Source organism: Cherax quadricarinatus, chromosome 36 (genome assembly GCF_038502225.1).
Source record: "Cherax quadricarinatus isolate ZL_2023a chromosome 36, ASM3850222v1, whole genome shotgun sequence".
NCBI lineage: Eukaryota > Metazoa > Arthropoda > Malacostraca > Decapoda > Parastacidae > Cherax > Cherax quadricarinatus.
Genome location: NC_091327.1, coordinates 8500758 through 8522822, shown reverse-complemented (window position 1 = coordinate 8522822; position 22065 = coordinate 8500758). Strand labels below are relative to the sequence as shown.

General features: G+C 37.5%; 1 protein-coding gene across 3 annotated transcripts in view; it reads right to left on the bottom strand.

Annotated features, from left to right (window-relative positions):
* Nucleotides 1–1024: 1024 nt before the first annotated feature.
* LOC128698463 (intersectin-1) overlaps nt 1025–22065 on the bottom strand; it is an 89438-nt gene continuing 68397 nt past the window's right edge. Inside the window, exons 3-5 of one of the 3 annotated variants that reach the window (XM_070091698.1) lie at nt 14772–14942; nt 3286–3438; nt 1025–1668 (exon numbers count right to left, since the gene is read on the bottom strand). In XM_070091698.1, the coding sequence (XP_069947799.1) occupies nt 1643–1668; nt 3286–3438; nt 14772–14942 (350 nt within the window). In that variant the 3' untranslated portion in view covers nt 1025–1642. The remainder of the gene's footprint in view (nt 1669–3285; nt 3439–14771; nt 14943–22065) is intronic. The other 2 variants (XM_070091696.1, XM_070091697.1) reach the window with 2 other exon arrangements.

Below are 22065 nucleotides of genomic sequence, written 5' to 3'. Positions count from 1 at the left end.
ATAAAAGACAGAAGCTTACGACGACGTTTCGGTCCGACTTGGACCATTGACAAAGTCACAGTGTGACTTTGTCAATGGTCCAAGTCGGACCGAAACGTCGTCGTAAGCTTCTGTCTTTTATGTGCGGGTTATTTGTGTAAGTCTTTACATGGACCACAGAAAACAATATGAAGTTCAATGAAGACAAATTTTAATTACACTGCTATGGAAAACTCAAGGAAATTAAAACTGTATCAGAGTATAAAACAAATTCCAACCACACAACAGAGTGAAAAACTAATGTGAAGGACCTGGGAGCAATAATGTCAGAGGATCTCACTTTCTAAGATCACACCAATGTATCTACCACATCTGCTAGGAAAATGATAGGATGGATAATGTGGACTCTCAAAACTAGGGGTGCCAAGCCCATGATGATTCTCTTCAAATCACTTGTTCTCTCTAGGCTGGAATATTGTTGCACATTAATGGCCCCTTTCAAGGTGGGCGATATTGCAGACCTGAAGAATAGAGAGAGAACTTCATGGCACATGTAAGTATGATAAAGCACCTAAATTACTGGAAATGGTTAAAGTCCCTTGATTTGAATTCCCTGGAATGCATTTGAGAAAATAAATGATAATATACACTTGGAAAATCCTAGAAGGGCTTGTCCAAAATCTGCCCATGAAAATCACTCCTTACAAAAGCAAAAGACTTGGCAGGAGATGCAACATCCCCCCAGTAAAAAGCAGGGGTGCCAAGAGTATTCTAAGTGAGAACACAGTGTCATGGGCTCAAGACTGTTCAATTCAAAGACCCCTGGCTGTTTTCAAGAAGGCACTGGACAGGCACCTAAAGTCAGTACCTGACCAGCCGGGCTGTGGCTCATACATCAGTTTACACATTGCCAGCAGTAACAGCCTGGTTGATCAGATCTTGATCCACCATGAGGCCTGGTCATAGACTGAGCAGTGGGCGCATTGACCTCCAAAACCCTCTCCAGGTATACTCCAGGTGCGAGTAAGACACGTGCAACAGTTGTGTATCTTTATTGAAACGTTTCACCTATGTGGTAGGCTTCTTTAATCAAATAAATATAGCAGAGAATAAGGCAAGAGAAATAGTGGTAAGGTAAAGATGTAATCAGTCTATCAGCCTTGGAAAAATAGTTTTTGAGGTGGTCAGTTCATCAGCCTTAAGATGGAGAAGAGGTTAGCTCCATAGTCTAGAACAATATGAAGCTGAAGCATGAGAATGGTGTCTTATACACATATTGGTGAAGGTGAGGCATGGAAGACCTTGAAAAAGGACCTGCTTAGCATGGGCCAGTAGGCTTGCTGCAGTACTCCTCAATTCTTGTCTTCTTGCTCCTATTAGCAGTCCCAGACTCCTGCAACATCTTCAAGATCTTCTACCTTATATGAGTTCATGTTCACGTACTCAAGACAGCTTTCTTCTGTCTCTTTTAACATATGTACAGCCAATACTGAATACAAACAAAAAGATAATGCTAAGAATCAATCATCTGAACTGTTTCCAATTTACTCCAACAGAAGAGAAGGATGAGGTTGATAAAGTAACAATGTAGATAACAGCAGCAAAATACCACAGCCTTGAGGTAGATGGATCCTGAAGGATGAGCAATTCAGATGGTCATTTTTTAACTGTGATGTTTGGACATTCTACCTGTGGGGGAGAGACTGGCTAATAATGAAAGTAAATAATAAACTTACTATAGTACTTAAAATATTTATTACTTATCTGAATACATGTAAAATTAGAACAAGTAATACAATACAGTACTAGATATGTTATATGCAGTGGCTATAACAATATATCAAACTGTTCTTCAATCATGGTAACTTGTAATAGTCATAAAACTGTTCTTCAACCATGGTAACTTGTGATAGTTATAAAACTGTTCTTCAACCATGGTAACTTGTGATAGTTATAAAACTGTTCTTCAACCATGGTAACTTGTAATAGTTATAAAACTGTTCTTCAACCATGGTAACTTGTAATAGTTATAAAACTGTTCTTCAACCATGGTAACTTGTGATAGTTATAAAACTGTTCTTCAACCATGGTAACTTGTAATAGTTATAAAACTGTTCTTCAACCATGGTAACTTGTGATAGTTATAAAACTGTTCTTCAACCATGGTAACTTGTAATAGTTATAAAACTGTTTTTCAAACACGGTAACTTGTAATAGTTATAAAACTGTTCTTCAACCATAGTAACTTGTAATAGTTATAAAACTGTTCTTCAACCATGGTAACTTGTAATAGTTATAAAACTGTTCTTCAACCATAGTAACTTGTAATAGTTATAAAACTGTTCTTCAACCATGGTAACTTGTGATAGTTATAAAACTGTTCTTCAACCATGGTAACTTGTAATAGTTATAAAACTGTTCTTCAACCATGGTAACTTGTAATAGTTATAAAACTGTTTTTCAAACATGGTAACTTGTAATAGTTATAAAACTGTTCTTCAACCATAGTAACTTGTAATAGTTATAAAACTGTTCTTCAACCATGGTAACTTGTAATAGTTATAAAACTGTTCTTCAACCATGGTAACTTGTAATAGTTATAAAACTGTTCTTCAACCATGGTAACTTGTAATAGTTATAAAACTGTTCTTCAACCATGGTAACTTGTGATAGTTATAAAACTGTTCTTCAACCATAGTAACTTGTAATAGTTATAAAACTGTTCTTCAACCATGGTAACTTGTAATAGTTATAAAACTGTTCTTCAACCATTGTAACTTGTGATAGTTACAAAACTGTTCTTCAACCACATTAAATTGAATTTATTAACTTTATGGAATAATGTAATAGGTGCTATAACTGATGTTTAATAAATAATTATGAGTGAAGTAATACACAATGCTCCATAACTTACATAATCTCTCACAAGAAAATAAAGTTCATATATACACAGATATCCCTGACTTTATGAAGCAGATGTATTCCAGGAGCATGGCAGCTGTGCTGAGCTCAGTAAGGTCAATAACACTTAATTCAGTACAATAAGAATTGTCAATGCATTTTGCAAACCTCACCTGCCACACATGATGAATGTGTATCTCACATACAGAATTGATAATAATGTTACACCACATATCAGTGATTTTTTTTATATTTTATTTAACAGCAAATTATCCTCAAGAATTCTCATAAAATAAGCCAGCATAGAGCAAGGAACACCTGTATATGTATATCTCAGTCTCCACAGGTAACTGCAGCAATTCTTTGGGTGAAATACTGTATATGAATAAAAGTGTTATTACTAACACCGATCAAAAAGCTGAAGAGATATTTTTAAGATGACTTCCCCAGACTTGACTTCGTGAAGTCTGAGCTTGTGAAGTTGTGGTTGTGCTCCTGGCTCACTTCTAGACTCCTCATAAATTTGATGGATCTTTATCTCTGTTCGTCCAAGGAATTCTGAAAAGATTAAAGTCTTCAACAATATCTCTAAAAAAAAAAAAAAAGTTACAGTTTTCAGTTTTGTCTATTATACACTGAACAACGTCTTGTTTGGATTCAGTTGGACCATAAATCCAGGCACAAGGAATGTAATTCAGTCTAGTCATGATCATTTATTTATCTGGATACCACTAGATTAAAATGCTAGTTTTTTATTTATAAATTTTAAATAATAAAATAAGGACTTATTCCTTTCAAAAAAAATATTGTACTGCAGTTAGAAATGCATTATTTAGGTAACAAAATAAAAGGGATGCTGTATATTTTTTCCCTGAAGCAAATATAATGTGAGCAATGTTACATGAAGATCACCTTCTATAGCTGTTGTTAGCTGGGTGACCTAGTGTGAGGCAAGCACATGACTATGTTAATACAAGTGGCATCAACCACTAGTATTAATATAATTTGCATAATTTATTTACTGCTTATGTAAAACATTACATAAGTTATACTGTATGTGTTAGCAATTTGAACATGAGTACTGAAATGATGCACTTGAGCAGTAAGTTTGTCTTCAGGATTGATCACACTGAGGCTAGAAACTAGCAATGCTGATAAAGGCTAATACTATTATAACTTATTAAGAATTTGTGAAAGTGTTAGAGTATGTACAACAATATATTTTACTCTCCCAGCCTAGCAATCTTGATGAACCTCTCAGACATGACATTAATGGCTGAAAAGAGGGGGAGGGGAGGAAAAAAAATAAGCATATTCAAGATAAAGGAATACAATGAAATAAATTCTTTATGACCAACACTCAAAATTTGGCTAATTCAAGAATTTCTGATGTGATCCTAACACCACAGGACATTAAAAAAGCAATAAATGACATGCCAATGCACTCTGCCCCAAGCCCAAACTCATGGAACTTTGTTCATCAAGAACTGCAAGAAACCCATTTCATGTGCCATAAATATTCTATGGAGAGGTAGCACAGACACAGGAGTCACCCCACAGTCACTACGAACAATGGATATACAGTGGAACCTCTGCTTACGAATTTAATCTGTTCCATGACCTTGTTCGTATCCCAATTTGATCGTATGCTGAGTCAATTTTCCTCATTTAAATTAATTGAAATGGCATTAATCTGTTCCAGCAGAATTCCTGCTCTCAGGAGACAGGATAAAATACTTTAATATGATGCTAATATCAACTCTATGGTTTATTTATCTATCACAATTCATCTTAATTCACCATCACTCAAGGAATGCACAACAGGCGCTTCATTGTCAATTTCTTCAATGTCAACTTCCTGTAACTCCATTAGCACACACTCAAGATAAGTAAACAGAATTGTCGATGAATGGTTCAGAGAACCGACACGTTGATAAATTAGACACATGTGCAACTCTTGGGTATCTTTATCGAGGAAATGTTTCACCACACAGTGGCTTTATCAGTCCATACAAAGGAGAATGGTGAAGAACAGGAGGAGTTTGAGGAAATCAGTCCCTTAGCCTTGAGTTGATGTGGTCAGTCCATCAGTCTTGAAAAGAATACAGCATATCTGCGGAGAAGTAGCTTATATACCGTAGGCAGGAGAGGTGCAGCAGTCGTAGGTGGTATCACATTTGACCAATGTGGAAGTAGGTCGTGCCCAAGGGTTAGGCAAGCGAAGAATTTCCAAGTATTAAGATCCCAAGAATTTGCAGTGTCAGACAGGATCGTAGATGAATGGTTCAGAGAACCGACACCATTCTCCTTTGTATGGACTGATGAAGCCACTGTGTGGTGAAACGTTTCCTCAATAAAGATACCCAAGAGTTGCACATGTGTCTAATTTATCAAATTAAATTGTCAACGCTTATTGCTTGGGTACGTTTATTCTGTTAGTGGGTTGGACTTGTGAACGACCTGCCTTGTATGGACCAACAGGCCTAATATAGCGTTCCTCCTTTCTTATGTTATTATGTACCCATGACACCAATCATACCCAGCCCCTCTCACTCATATATTTGTCCAATCTCTTTTTAAAGCTACCCAAGGTCCTATCAAAGCTAAAACCTTGGGTAGTTTCAAATTTAGGTTGGATAAATGCATGAGTGAGAGGGGGTTGGATTTGAGTGGGACTTGCATGTGAGCAAATTGAATTATTAAAGTGTTCCACAAGGATCAGTTTTAGGCCCTCACTTGTTCATAATTTATATTAATGACCTTGATGAAGGGATTATAAGTGACATGGGCAAATTTGCTGATGATACAAAGATAGGCCATATGATTCATTCTGAGGAGGATAGCAATGAACTCCAGGAGGATTTGGACAAATTAATGTCTTGGTCTGAAAAATGGCAGATGAAGCTCAATGCGGATAAGTGTAAGGTACTAGTCCTTGGTAATGAAAATAACCCTCGAAGCTGTTAGGTAAGACACATATGCAACAGTTAGGTATATTTATTTTGAAAAGTTTTACCTACACAGTAGGCTTCTTCAGTCGAGTACAGAAAAGTTGATACAAGCAGAAGAGACATGAAGACAATGTAATCAGTCCATCACCCTTGAGGTTTTGAGGTGGTCTGTCCCTCAGTCTGGAGAAGAGTATTGTTCCATAGTCTGAAACAATATGGAGTTCAAGTGACAGGATGGAGCCTTATATACCATCACTTCAACTCCATATTGTTTCAGACTATGGAACAATACTCTTCTCCAGACTGAGGGACTGACCACCTCAAAACTTCAAGGGTGATGGACTGATTACATCGTCTTCACGTCTCTTCTGCTTCTATCAACTTTTCTGTACTCGACTGAAGAAGCCTACTGTGTAGGCAAAATGTTTCAAAATAAAGATACCTAACTGTTGCATATGTGTCTTACCTAACAACCTGTCGGTATTTTATACCATTTTAATATTAACCCTTGAAGCTATAAACTAGGTGAAGTAGAGCTTCATCATACAGAATGTGAAAAAGACTTGGGAGTCATGGTAAGCAGAAATCTAAAGCCAAGACAGCAGTGCCTAAGTAACAGAAGTCCAAAAGTTATTTTACAGCTCTATACTTCACTAGTAAAGCCTCTTTTAGATTATGCTGTTCAGTTTTGGTCTCCTTACTAAAGAATGGATATAGACTCATTGGAGAACATACAGAGAAGAATGACTAAAATGATTTACTGTGTAAGGAATCTCCCGTACGAAGATAGACTTAAAGCCTTGAATCTCCACTCTCTGGAGAGACAAAGAATGAGGGGAGATATCACTGAAGTGTATAAGTAGATGATGGGCATAAACAAAGGAGACATTAATAAAGTACTGAGGGTGTCAAACCAGGTAAGAACCAGAAATAATGGATTTAAGTTGGATAAATTTAGATTTAGAAACGACATCGGTAAGTACTAGTTTTGTAACAGAGTTGTGGATGCGTGGAACAATCTTCCCAGTAGGATGATTGAGGCTAGGACATTGGGCAGCTTTAAAAAGATATTGGACGAATTCCACAAGTGAAGGTAAGAACATTGTTTTAGTTGGAGACAGTCAGGTTAAGTTTATGGATAGGGCCTTTTGTCTTAGGGACAGGAAGAGGAGGCACAGGGTATGTTTTCCTGGGGCTGGGATGGGGGATATTGTTAGCCATCTGGACAACATCATGAAAGGTAATGGGAGCAATCCTATTATCTGCCTCAGTGCAGGAGGCAACGATGTTGGCAGACGTAGGAGTGAAGACCTGTTTAGCAGGTATAGGACAGCAATAGAGATAATTAGGAAGAAGGGTGGGAACCCTGTCATATGTGGTATTTTGCCCAGGAAAGGAGTTGGAAATGAATGATTGTCCAGGGCAATCGGTGTCAATTGCTGGCTGGACAAACACTGTAAGGAAAATGCAGTAACATTCATAGACAACTGGGACCTCTTCTATGGCAGAAATGACATGTATGCCAGGAATGGGATTCACTTATCTAGGTTTAGGGTGGGGGCACTGGCCAATGCAGTGGAGGGAGCTCTTAGGTCTTTAAACTAGAAATAGATAGTGGTATGGGTTTCTGTGGAAAATTAATGAAATCTGAGTGTAGCGATAGTGTGAGTTATAAGGAAACCAGTTATAGGCAGAATGAGGTAGAGTTATTGGTGAATATATGAAAGCCAATGGCATTAGGTGATCAGGAGAGTAACAGGCATAGTGGAGGAACAGAAATCAGCAGGAAGAGAAAAGAGAAGGGCGAGTTTCTGAAAATGTATTATACAGTGGACCCCTGGTTTATGATCAGCTCCCAATGCGACCAATTATGTAAGTGTATTTACGTAAGTGCATTTGTATGTGTATGTTTGGGGGTCTGAAATGGACTAATCTAATTCACAATATTCCTTATGGAAACAAATTCGGTCAGTACTGGCACCTGAACATACTTCTGGAATGAAACAATATCGTAAACCTGGGGTCCACTGTATTAATAGTCGAAGTGTGAAAAATAAGATGGATGAATTGAGATTAATTGAAGGTGCAGGTAACATTGATGTTTTTGCCATAACTGAGACATGGTTTAATATGAAAAATAGGGACATGCCTGCTGAATGTCACATTCAGGGTTTTAAATTGTTCCAAGTAGACAGAAATATCAGAAAGGGGGGTAGGGTGGCACTCTATGTCTGGGATCGTTTAAATTGTTGCATAAAAACTGGTACAAAGCCCGAAACACATACTGAGTCTGTTTAGGTAGAATTTTCAGAGGGGCATGAAAAATTTATTTACTTGGACAGAGACCGAGGAAGACACCTCTGGGAGGAAATTGTTAAGGCCACAAGGCACAATAACATTGTAATTCTAGGGGACTTTAACTTTAGTAATATTGATTGGAATTTTCTAACTGGGAATTTAGAATCTAACGACTTTTTAGAAGTAGTTCAGGATTGTTTTTTGAAGCAGTTTGTGATAGAACCTACAAGGGGTAATAACCTGTTTGACTTGGTTCTGGCAAACAAGGAATTGCTTGTTAATAATTTAGAAATTTCAGAGGAACTTGGCACAAGTGACCACAAATCAATTACCTCTAGCATTGAATGAAAGTATGATATTAGGGATAACTCAGTAACAGTCCCAGATTTTCGCTTAGCAGATTACAATGGGCTTAGCGAACACTTATCATCTGTTGACTGGGGTAACAAAGAGAGCTATCAATATGAGAGTTTTCTAAACACTATACATGCTGCCCAAAGAACTTTTATCCCATATAAAGAAATTAGACTGAATAGAAATGAGCCATAATGGATGAATAATAGACTCAAATATCTTTTAGGACAGAAAAATAAGAATTTATAGGTGTATCAAAAGAGGTGAGGGTCATCTTATGAATCAGTATATTGACCTTAAGAGGGACATTAAAAAGAGGATAGGAAAAGCTAAATGGGACTATGAAATTAAAGTTGCTAGGGATTCGAAAATTAACCCAAAAAGTTTTTTCCAGGTTTATAGAACAAAAGTTTGAGATAAGATAGGTCCCCTTAAAAATTACTCTGGTCATCTTACTGACAAGGAGAATGAAATGTGCTCTATTCTTAATAATTATTTTCTCTCAGTTTTCACTGAGGAGAACACTAACAATATCCCGGTAATAAATTTTTATAGTGGGGTTGAAGACGATAAATTATGCAATATCATAGGCACTAGCGAAATGGTTATCAAACAGATAGACTGACTGAAGCTAAATAAATCCCTGGGCCCTGATGAACTTTTTTCAAGGGTTCTTAAAGAGTGTAAAATGGAACTTTGTGAACCATTGACTAATATTTTTAATATTTCTCTTCAAACAGGTGTACTGTCTGATATGTGGAAGATGGCTAATGTAATTCCTATTTTTAACCTCTAAATGGTCCAAACTTATATATACGTCCACTCACATAGCGCCCCAAATTTTTTGAGAAAAAAAAAATAGTTTTTTTTAATAGGAAAAAAGAGCATATGGTACCCAGGTATCCCCAATTATTTTAATATGGCACACAGTGAGTGCACACACCCATTCTCTCATGTCTAGGCGACTCAGGCTTATCGTGGCAATGATGAATGAATGACAAAGAAAAATGTATATACACGTTTGGGGCACTACGCACGTGAACGCATATATACATTTGAACCATTTAGGGGTTAAAGCAGGGGACATGTCGTTACCGTCAAATTACCGCCCGATAAGCCAGACCTCAATTGTAGGCAAATTACTAGAGTCAATTATAGCTGATATTATAAGAAGCCATCTGGATAAGCATAGCCTGATTAATGATACTCAGCATGGATTCATGAGGGGCCGTTCCTGCCTAACTAATTTATTAACCTTCTTCAGTAAAACTTTTGAGGCCGTTGATCATAATCAAGAATTCGATATTGTTTATTTAGATTTTAGTAAGGCTTTTGATAAAGTACCGCACCAGAGACTGTTAAAGAAAGTGGCAGCTCATGGCATTGGGGGAAAGGTGCTGTCATGGATCGAGTCATGGCTCACTAATAGAAAGCAAAGAGTATGCTTAAATGGGGTTAAATCTGAGTGGGGATCTCTAGTAAGTGGCATACCACAGGGATCAACCTTAGGCCCACTGTTATAATATATATCAATGACCTTGATGAGGGTATTACTAGTGATATGAGCAAATTTGCTGATGACACAAAGATAGGTAGGATAATTGATTCAAAGGTAGATGTCAGGGAACTCCAGGAGGATTTAGACAAACTCTATTCTTGGTCAGAAAAGTGGCAGATGCAGTTCAGTGTAGATAAATGCAAGGTTCTGAAGCTCGGGAGTGTCCATAACCCTAGCAATTATAAGTTAAATAATGTAGAACTTAGCCATACAGATTGCGAAAAAGGACTTAGGGGTTATGGTAAGCAGCAACCTTAAACCAAGACAGCAATGCCTAAGCGTATGTAATAAGGCAAATAGATTATTGGGATTTATATCAAGAAGTGTAAGTAATAGAAGTCCAGAGGTTATACTGCAGCTTTATACATCATTAGTGAGGCCTCACCTAGATTATGCAGCTCAGTTCAGGTCTCCATATTACAGAATGGATATAAATTCGTTACAAAGCATTCAGCTATGTATTAACCCTTTCAGGGTTTCGGACATACTAGTATGGCTCATGCACCAGGGTTTTTGACGTGCTAGTACGCCTAAATTCTAGCGCCCTCAAATCTAGTGAGAGAAAGCTGGTAGGCCTACATATGAAAGAATGGGTCTATATGGTCAGTGTGCGCAGTATAAAAAAAAATCCTGCAGCACACAGTGCATAATGAGAAAAAAAACTTTGACTGTGTTTTTGGAATAAAACAGTGAGTTTGCACTGTATTTTCGTATGGTATTTATTGTTGTATTCTAGTTTTCCTGGCCTCATTTTATAGAATGGAAGACATATTACAGAAATTGAGATGAGTTTGACTGGTTTTCCAATGAAAAGTACCTTGAAATTGAGCTCAAAGTAGCAGAAATGTTCGATTTTTACCAAAGTTCAAAAGTAAACAAATCATGCTAAGCATCCAATACACATCAACTGGTGAGTCTAATATTCTTTTACAAGTGCACCGATATTATTTATACCATTTCTACACCAATGCAGTAGTCTACATAACAGTAAATCTTCTATTTTTTGTGAGAATAAAATTTCAAAGTGGAAAGCAAAAGAATGTAAAAGGGGCGTGGGGTCATGACTAATGAACAGAGGAAATGTTATTTTAGTGCCAGGAATGTCTTTCTTGTTTATTCTGGACCCTATTTGGAAATTGGCATCTTTTGAAATTTGTGTGAAATTGGCAAAATTGCAAAATTCTGATCACTGTATTGGATAGTTGTAATTGGTAAATGGGTGGTTTCTTGTACTCATTCGATAGAAAAAATGGAGTTCTAGCGAAATAGTTATGATTTTTGTCGACTAGTACAGTGGAATTGGCCAAAAATAGGGCTCAAAGTGGGCAAAATTGCAGATGCGTAAACATCGCCGAGACCGCTAACTTCGCAAGGGCACATTTCCCTAAGTTTTCCATCAAATCTCATACTTTTGGTGTCATTATGATCGGGAAAAGATTCTCTGTCTTTTCACAAGAAAAAATAATTTTTTTCTTTGTTTGAAATTTGGGGGACCCTGAGAACAAGTCTCTGAGAGGGCCTGTGGACCCTGAAAGGGTTAAAAAGGGGACAAGAAAAGCTAAAAGAGACTATGAAATTAAAGTTGCTAGGGATTCGAAAACTAACCCAAAAAGTTTTTTCCAGGTCTATAGAACGAAAGTTAGAGATAAGATAGGTCCCCTAAAATTAACTTTTGGCATCTTACTAACAAAGAGAACGAAATGTGCTCGATTTTAAATAATTATTTTCTCTCGGTTTTTACACAGGAAGACACTAACAATATTCCAGTAATTAGCTTTTATAGTGGGCCTGAAGAAGATAAATTATGTAACATCACAGTCACTAGTGAAATAATTATGAAACAAATAGACCGACTGAAGCAAAATAAGTTGCCGGGTCCTGATGAGCTTTTTTCAAGGGTTCTTAAGGAATGCAAAATGAAACTCTGTGAACTATTAACTAATATTTTTAATTTATCTCTTCACACAGGTGTAGTGTCTGATATGTGGAAGATGGCCAATGTAATTCCTATTTTTAAAGCAGGGGACAAGTCGTTACCGTCAAATTACTGCCCAATAAGCCTGACCTCAATTGTAGGCAAATTACTAGAGTCAATCGTAGCTGAGATTATAAGAACCCATCTCGATAAGCATAGCTTGATTAACCCTTTCAGGGTCCGTCCCGTAGATCTACGGCTTTACGGTGAGTGTCCAAACCGTAGATCTACGCCATGAGCTCAGCTCACTCTGATAAACTGTGAGTGGTACATTTGGGCCTAGATATGAGAGAATACATCTATGTGGTATGTGTGCACCACATAAAACAGATCCTGCAGCACACTGTGTATAATGAGAGAAAAAACTGAAATCATGATTTTTCGATTAAAACAGCGACTTTGCAGTGTTTTTTCGTATGTTTTTTATAGTTGTATTTGCAATTTCTTGGTCTCATTTGATAGAATGGAAGACATATTACAGAAATAGAGATGATTTTGATTGGTTTTAGCACTGGAAATGGCTTGAAACTGAGCTCAAAATAGCGGAAATGTTAAATTTTTGCCGATATTCAAGAGTAAACAAACGACCTCACACATCTAATACACGTCAGCTGGTGGGTCTAATATATATTCACAAATATGGTGATGATATTTATACAATTATTACAGTATTGCATAACAGTAAATCTTCTATTTTTTGGTGTGAATAAAAATTCATTATGTGAATAAAAAATCAAAATGGAATTTATTTGTAAAGCCTCAAAATGTAATTAATGAACAGAGGAAATGTTAGTTTAGTTCCAGGAATACCTACATTGTTTATTCTGGAGCCTATTTTGAAATTGGAATATTTTGAACTTTGTGTTAAATTGGCCAAATTAACAATTTCCGATCACTTTATTTTGTAGTTGAAACAGTTGACTTGGCGATTTCTTGTGCTCAATCGATAGAATAGAAGTAATACTAGTGAAATAGCTAAGAATTTGGTTGATTGGAATAATGTAATTGGCCTAAAATGGGAGTCAAAGTCGGCAAAATCGCCAATTCGTAAATATCGCTGACACATCAAAATTCGCGAGAGCATAATTTCGTCAATTTTCCACCAAATTTCGTACTTTTTGTTTTATTACCTTCACAAAAAGATTCTCTATGATTTCATAAGAAAAAATAAAATTTTTTTTTTTTTTAAATTCTTGGACACTGGTGCGTGACTTCAGATTTTGGCCTTGGACCCTGAAAGGGTTAATGATACTCAGCATGGATTCACAAGAGGCCGTTCTTGTCTAACTAATTTATTAACTTTCTTAAGTAAAGCTTTAGAGGCTGTTGATCACGATAAAGAATTTGATATTATTTACAGTGGACCCCCAAGTTTTGTGATTAATCTATTCCAGAGAGCCTGCCGAAAGTCAAAATTCAAGAAACTCGAAACCATTTTCCCCATAAGAAATAATGTAAATAAAATTAATCTGTTCCAAACACCCAAAAATATTAAAATAATTTTTTTTTTTTCAAATTAAATAAAGATTTACATACTGAAAACAATCAGAAATCAAGTACATGAATATAAAAAATAATAATAACATTACATTTACCTTTACTGAAGACTTCTGGGTGGATGGAAGACGGGAGGAGAGGATAGGAGGAAGGTGTACACTATTGTTTGGAAGGAGAATCTCCTTCCATTAGGACTTCAGGTAGCAAGTCCTTTTCTTGTGTTACTTCCCTTCTTCTTTTAATGCCACTGGGAACAACTTGAGAGTCAATGGACCCCTGTCGCACAAAATATCTGTCCAGAGAGGTCTGTTTCTGGCATTTCTTTATGATTTGCCTATAGTGGGACAAAGTTTTGTCACTGAACATGTTGCAGATATGGCTTGTTTCAGCTTGGTCAGGGTGATACTTTTCAACAAAACTTTGCAACTCATTCCACTTTGCTAACTTAATATATGTTAGTGTAAACGTGTTATCTAGCATTTATATGCATTTATAAGTGGAAAAAAAGGGTGTTCCATTTTACGGTGGTAGCCTGGAACCTAACCTGCCGTATAAGTGGGGCCCTACTGTATTTATTGAAGGAAGTCTGATTAAATGAAAAATGGGTATAATTGAAAACCACTGAATTAGTGAAATGCTGTAAAGCGAAGTGCTGTAAAGCAGGGCCCTCCTGTATTTCTGTTAGTGGATTTAGGTTTGGGAAGGACCTGTCATGTGTAGGTTAGTATGTCTGCTGCAGTGTTCCTCCTTTCATATGTTACGTTTAATATTTATAAAAAATAATCACTTAGATAAATGTAACTTACATTACGTCCAGTACTGTACTGCTGTGTTGCCATACCACAGTATTAGTTTACGTATATTTATCTTATACAGTGGTATCTCGAGTTACGAACTTAATTTGTTCCAGAAGGCTGTTCAAGTGCCGATACCGAATGAATTTCTTCCCATAAGGAAAAATGTAAATTAGATTAGTCTGTTTCAGGCCCCCAAAAATACACATACAAGAGCACTTACAAAAATACACTTACGTAATTGTTCGAGTTGGGAGCTGTTCAAAACTCAAGGTACCACTGTATTTCCAATAACTGAAGAACATTCTTTTCTTAAAAATTGTATTTATATATATTAAATTTTAAAGTTTTGTAAGTAATTTTGATATTATAACACAGTACATGTAGAAACATATGTTATCCTATTCAAACAGTCTGGATAAACAGGAGGTTTACTGTAGTGAAGGTAAGAAATAAAAGTTTACCATTAGGCTTGAAATATCCCTTCTCATAGACAGTGATACAGAGAACATCCTCGGAGAGTGACTTGACCAGGAACTGCATGGTGGAGTCCCATTTAGGATGAGGAGATGTTGCTATACTAGTGCGGTGAGCCTGTGACCCTAAGCTCACCTCACAGAATGATTGCAGCATTCCTGAAAACATGAATTCACCACATTTTTTAATACGTACTGCATATGAAAAAAATATCAATTAATTTCTTGAAGCATTTATAAATCAATAAACTAGTTTATTTAGAAAATTCATGTTTACACAATTTTCAAAATAATTTTAAGCAACAGGAGTCAAAAAGTGAGTTACAGTGGAACCTCAAATATCGAACTTTCTTCGGTCCAGAAGGCTGTTCAAGTGCCTTTACCGAATGAATTTATTCCCATCAGGAATAATGTAAATTAGATTAGTCCATTTCAGACCCTCAAAAATATACTTATAAAAGCACTTACAAAAATACACTTACATAATTGGTCGTGTTGGGAGAAGTTCGATTTTTGAGGTTCCACTGTACTTTGTAATTTTTTCATAAAATTATGTATAATTTCTTTTTTTTTTTTTTACTAAATGTCAGCAACAGCCTAAGGCTAGCATAATGTGTTATTATCATGTAACTTTTAATATAGATGATAATACTGACTGTCCAGATGCAAGATAATGCAGCCTCCTTGCTACACTTCACACTTTAAATACCATCAATGCCAGTCTCCAAGACCTCTGTACCTTGAGTATAAGACCTCTGTACTGTGTGTATAAGACCTCTGTGCCTTGTACATAAGACCTTTGTACCTTGTGTATAAAACCTCTGTACCTTGTGTCCAAGTCCTCCACAATGTGTTCAAGATCTTCACACCTTGTGTTCAAGATTTTTACAACTTGTGTTCAAGATCTTTATTCCTTGTGCTCAAGATCCTCACACCTTGTGTTCAAGACCTTCATTCTTTGTGTTCAGGATCTTCACACCTTGTGTTTATTATAATCAAGACTAAGCACTGCACTTACAAGGGTCATACAGCACTGCAGGGTAAGGTGTGCTAACTGTATAATATGCTTGATCTGAAACTAGCAAGGGTAGAGAGTATAGCAGAGGCAGAGTTAGTAAGGGAGATGAGGAGTGCTAAAGGAAGTACAGTGGGCCCCCAGCATTCGATGGCATCGGTATATGTTAAATCCGGTATTCGGTACATTTTAATGCAAAAATTTTCCCTCGCCACTCGTTAAAAAATCCGCCACACGCGATTCGTCCGGGATGCATCCACGTGAGTGCCAGTGTTTACAAGCCAGCCAGTGTGCTCGCATCTAAGCATACATTCGGTACATTCCATATTATCATAGTGTTTTTGGTGCTTCTTTCTGCAAAATAAGTCACCATGGGCCCCAAGAAAGCTTCTAGTGCCAACCCTGTGGTAAAAAGGGTGAGAATTAGTATGGAAATTAAGAAAGATTTTGAAGGGTTTGGGGCTAACCCTGAGAAGCCTATGCCAGTTGTGGAATCCATTGTGCCTACTTCAAAAATTAAGGAAATGTGTGCAAAGTGGGTTGAACTGCAAACCTTTATGGATGAAAATCACCCTAACACAGCTATTGCAAGCCGTGCTGGTGACTATTACAATGACAATGTTGTGGCCCATTTTAGACAAATCTTAAAGGAATGGGAGGTACAGAGCTCTATGGACAGATTTGTTGTGCGACAGAGGTCCAGTGGCTCTCAAGCTGGTCCTAGTGGCATTAAAAGAAGAAGGGAAGTAACCCCGGAAAAGGACTTGCTACCTCAAGTCCTAATGGAAGGGGATTCCCCTTCTAAACATTAACAACTTTGACACTCTCCCCTCCTCCCATCCCATCAATCATCACCAGATCTTCATTATAGGTAAGTGTCATGTATTCTATTGTTAGTAGAGTACTACTAACTGTGCATGTCTTCTTCAGTTTGTGTGCATTAAACTTAATATTTCATATGGTAAAACTTTTTTTTTCATAGTACTTTTGGGTGTCTTGCACGGATTAATTTGATTTCCATTATTTCTTATGGGGAAAATTAATTCACCTTCCGATAATTTTGGCATACGATGAGCTCTCAGGAACAGATTAATATCGTATACCGGGGGTCCACTGTATAATCAAAGGATATGTAATAAATCTGTTGCTGTTACAAAAATCAAAGAGGGAGTTTGAGTGGAAGGTGGGGCCATCAGCAAGAAGGGAAGATAAAGTAAGGGTGTTACAGAGGTGACGATGTTGGAGGTTAATTCTGTGTGCTTCCTGGTAGACAGAACAGTCCAATAGAATATGGCAAACTGAAAATGGAACCTGACAATTTGCACAGAGAGGAACTAAGCACCTGTCCATGAGATACCCATGAGTGAGACGTGTGCACCCAGAGGTAGGGACTGGCCATAAGGGCATTTGGGCAATGCCCAGTGGGCCACTGGGCTGGGTAAAAGAACTAAAATAAAGTCACAAAAAATGGAAGTCATAGCCACTGCACTAAGATTGAAATGAAAATGGAACATGCCTGAGGTGAGAAGTGAAAACACGCCTCTGGCCCTCAGCAGTTAATGAGCTGAGCTGATAAGTGACAGATGCCTGGGCCAGTTTTAAGACGCAGTCTACTTCTGTGTGTCCCTGATGCGAGGCCTGGAGAGTGTAGTCTCCCAACCACAACATCAATAAAAATAAGACCAGAATCCTAAACATGGCTTGATAGAACATAATTTGTTAAGAATCAATTCAGGCCAGCAACTGCAAAGGTGGTTAGAGGTTACATCAAAATAAGCCTGAGAATGGAATATCCCTATATGAAATGTGACAGTCACGTACCCCTGACCATGTAGCAAAGTCTGCCTGCTCATTACCATGAACATCAACATGCCTAAGGACCCAGGAGAAAATGATTTCTTTGATTTTGCTAGAAAAGCTGCACAGCAAAAATTTTAATCTTTATAGAGAATAAACTTGATTTGATTTGATTTGAACTAGGAAATGAGCTGAATTAAATTTTTGGATAGCTTTCAAAGCACTAAAGGAGTCTGAGACTACCACAAATGCTGAAGTAGGAGTGGATGCAATACATATAATCAGCTAGCTTTTTTGCAGCTGAACTGTGAAAACGCTAGCCGAGTCTAATAAATAACCACACACAACACTGTCAATAGATGGGGTTGTAAGAGAAGTGAATGCGAGAGTCTTGGCAAGAGGCGTGGAGTTAAAAGATAAAGAATCACACACAAAGTGGGAGGTGTCACAGTTGCTCTTTGCTGATGACACTGTGCTCTTGGGAGATTCTGAAGAGAAGTTGCAGAGATTGGTGGATGAATTTGGTAAGGTGTGCAAAAGAAGAAAATTAAAGGTGAATACAGGAAAGAGTAAGGTTATGAGGATAACAAAAAGATTAGGTGATGAAAGATTGGATATCAGATTGGAGGGAGAGAGTATGGAGGAGGTGAATGTATTCAGATATTTGGGAGTGGACGTGTCAGTGGATGGGTCTATGAAAGATGAAGTGAATCATAGAATTGATGAGGGGAAAAGGGCGAGTGGTGCACTTAGGAGTCTGTGGAGACAAAGAACTTTGTCCTTGGAGGCAAAGAGGGGAATGTATGAGAGTATAGTTTTACCAATGCTCTTATATGGGTGTGAAGCATGGGTGATGAATGTTGCAGCGAGGAGAAGGCTGGAGGCAGTGGAGATGTCATGTCTGAGGGCAATGTGTGGTGTGAATATAATGCAGAGAATTCATAGTTTGGAAGTTAGGAGGAGGTGCGGGATTACCAAAACTGTTGTCCAGAGGGCTGAGGAAGGGTTGTTGAGATGGTTCGGACATGTAGAGAGAATGGAGCGAAACAGAATGACTTCAAGAGTGTATCAGTCTGTAGTGGAAGGAAGGCGGGGTAGGGGTCGGCCTAGGAAAGGTTGGAGGGAGGGGGTAAAGGAGGTTTTGTGTGCGAGGGGGCTTGGACTTCCAGCAGGCATGCGTGAGCGTGTTTGATAGGAGTGAATGGAGACAAATGGTTTTTAATACTTGACGTGCTGTTAGAGTGTGAGCAAAGTAACATTTATGAAGGGGTTCAGGGAAACCGGCAGGCCGGACTTGAGTCCTGGAGATGGGAAATACAGTGCCTGCACTCTGAAGGAGGGGTGTAAATGTTGCAGTTTAAAAACTGTAGTGTAAAGCACCCTTCTGGCAAGACAGTGATGGAGTGAATGATGGTGAAAGTTTTTTTTTTCGGGCCACCCTGCCTTGGTGGGAATCGGCCAGTGTGATAATAATAAAAATAATAATAACACTGTCAAGGAACACTGCTGCAAACCCAACACTGCCACAGGATTTAGAACCATCAGTGTAAACTGCAACAACACGAGAATGAGACCAGAAGTGGTTAAGAAGAAGGAGCGAGAATCACCTGTAGGTATTTGAGCTTCTGTGCATGGCAGTGGGGAAGAACAGACTTGAACTGTCGGAACCTTCCAAGGGGGAAAGAGAAAAGTTAGATGCTAGATGAATATATAAAGGGGGCAATTGAAGAGAAGCTAAGAACAAATAAAGATCAAGAGAAAATGGATGGATTAAACAGGGGCAACAAACAAATAATGGACCCCTACTAATGTTCGTTACCATCCTGTGTGTAGAAGGATTGTGAAGGTCATGAGAGCATGTAAAATATCGAAGGCAATGGGCATCATGCCAATTGTTCAAAGATGGAGCATTCACCTCTGCATATAGGCTCTTGACAGGGGAGGAACAAAAAGCACCTAGACACAAAAGTGATCCCTGAAGATGGATGGGATCAAGTTTTGAAAGAGTTGCGGGAGAGGATGCAGAATATATCTGGTCGCCATAATCAAGTTTCAATAAAATTAGGGCTGAATGAAGTTGAAGGAGAATTTGATGCTCTGCGAGAGTTTTAAACAGGGAGAGTTTTAAGGAGGTTCAGATGGCTATAGCAAGTTGCTTACAGGGAGGTAATGGGGGGTTTTCAAACAGGAGACCGAGAAATCTGACCATAACAAATTCAAGAATCTGGGAGCCATACAGGTATAACAGTATTAGAGACAACAGAACATCTAGTAAGAGTAATGTGGTGCTCAATGGGTAACATAGTTAAAGGTTTAGTAAGGTGTGAAGGAGGTGATGGGAGGTGGATCGATGTTCGTCAATGATTTTGTCTCCTTGATATATTTAGAGATGGCTTCAAGCATTTCAAGTGACAAGAAACCTGCAGGTAGTATGATATCAAAGGAAGGTGAGTAAAGATTAGAGATTTGAACTTTGGCGATGTTTTAGACTTTGGAGAAGCAGGGATGCATGGTGATGGGTGTAGTTATAGGAGGCTGTGTAGACATAGATACATGCTAGTTAGAAGATGAAAATGCAAGGGCAGTAGGAGTCGATGAGGTAGGGACCTTGGAGTCCAGGCTGCAACAGAGTTAGATACAGAGGTGACTGGAAGTTGTTACTACATGGAGATTGTGGAAATAGGTACCACTGAGGTTGGAGGCTGCCTAAGAACTCTAGAATAAGAAAACCGTGGAAGTCTCCCTTGGAGGCAAAAATGGGAGACTGCTGTGGCATAAGAGAAACTACCTTTCTCTTTGAGACAGTGGATTCATTCCTTTAAGAAAACATGGCAACAGCGAGAATAAGCCGAGTGAGCCTCAACACAATTAAGGCAAGAGGGACATTGACTGTAAGATGTACTTCTGTAGTCAGCAGCATCACAGACTGGGCATTCTGCCACAGACTTGCAATATTTTGCTGGGTGGCTGAAGCGTCAGCAATTTTTACACTGTTGTGATGTAGGGATCAATTCCTGTATTTGTAAACTGTGTCCCACAATATAAACAAAGGATAAAAGTTCACAGCAGTCAAAGGTTAACTGAGCTATATTGCAGGGAAATCATCTCCTCCCACGGACAGGTAGTACATTAAGTGCCCACTTTAAGAATTGGGAAGTCTTGGAGCTCAAGTTGCTCCATAATATCTGCATCACATGTCAAGAAATCATGCTGAACAATGGTACGTGGAAGAACTATGGTTCCACCGCAAGAATTAAGGTAAGTGTGTGTATGAATCGTAACAGTAATACAGTGGAACCTCTACTTACAAGTTTAATCCATTCCATGGCCTTGCTCGCATCTTGATTTGCTCGTTTGTTGAGTTAATTTTCCTCATTTAAATTAATTGAAATGGAATTAATCCATTCCAGGTACGACAAAATACTTAAATATTTTCCAAATATCTACTCTACGACTTATTTATCTATCAAAATTCATCTAGTGTGATATAATAAACAATATAAATAACACAGAAACCTGATATATACTCTTGAATGAATAAAATATGTCATTATGTATGTGACTACATAGTGGCGCCGACGAGAGTTTGTCTGGAGACAGGACAAAATACTCCTTCAATGTTTTGCTAATATCAACTCTACAGCTTATTTATCTATGAAAATTCATCTAATATGACATAATAAACAATATAAATAACATAGAAACCTGATATAATGAATAAAATATGTCATTATGTGACAGGTGGAGGTGGCCATAACTGCTCTCGCATTGTTGTGGTATTCACTGCCATCTAGTGACAGTCTTTTGAAGCTACCTATTATTATAATTATTTTTATAGTACATTATTATTATACATGTATTATTATTATACACATTATATTATTATTATTATATTATACTATTACTATTATACATATTATTATTATTTATTAGTACATACGTATTCTTATACTAATTTATATTATGTATATTATATAATTATTATATGCATTATTATTATTATTTATTAATATGTAGGTATTCTTATAATAATACTCTTGCTTACCATTTGGAATTTTTATTCACACAAAAAATAGAAGATTTACTGTTATTCAGACTACTGCATTATTGTAATAATTGTATAAATAATGTCAACCCATTCATGACTGCATATTGGAATGGCTAGTTGGACAGGTATTGGATGGTGATGTCATTTGTTTACTCTTCAGCATCACCAAAGAATCAAATATTTCTGCTACTTTGAGCTCAATTTCAAGGTACTTTTCGCTGTGAAACCAATCAAAATCATGTCTATTTCTATAATATTTCTTTCATTATATCAAATAAGACCAAAGACGTGAGAATACAACTATAAAAACTATATGAAAATACAGTGGACCCTCGACCAACAATGGCATAGTATAATGTTAAATCCGACTAGCGATACATTTTAACGCTAACATTTTGCCTCGGCTAACACTAAAAAAACTT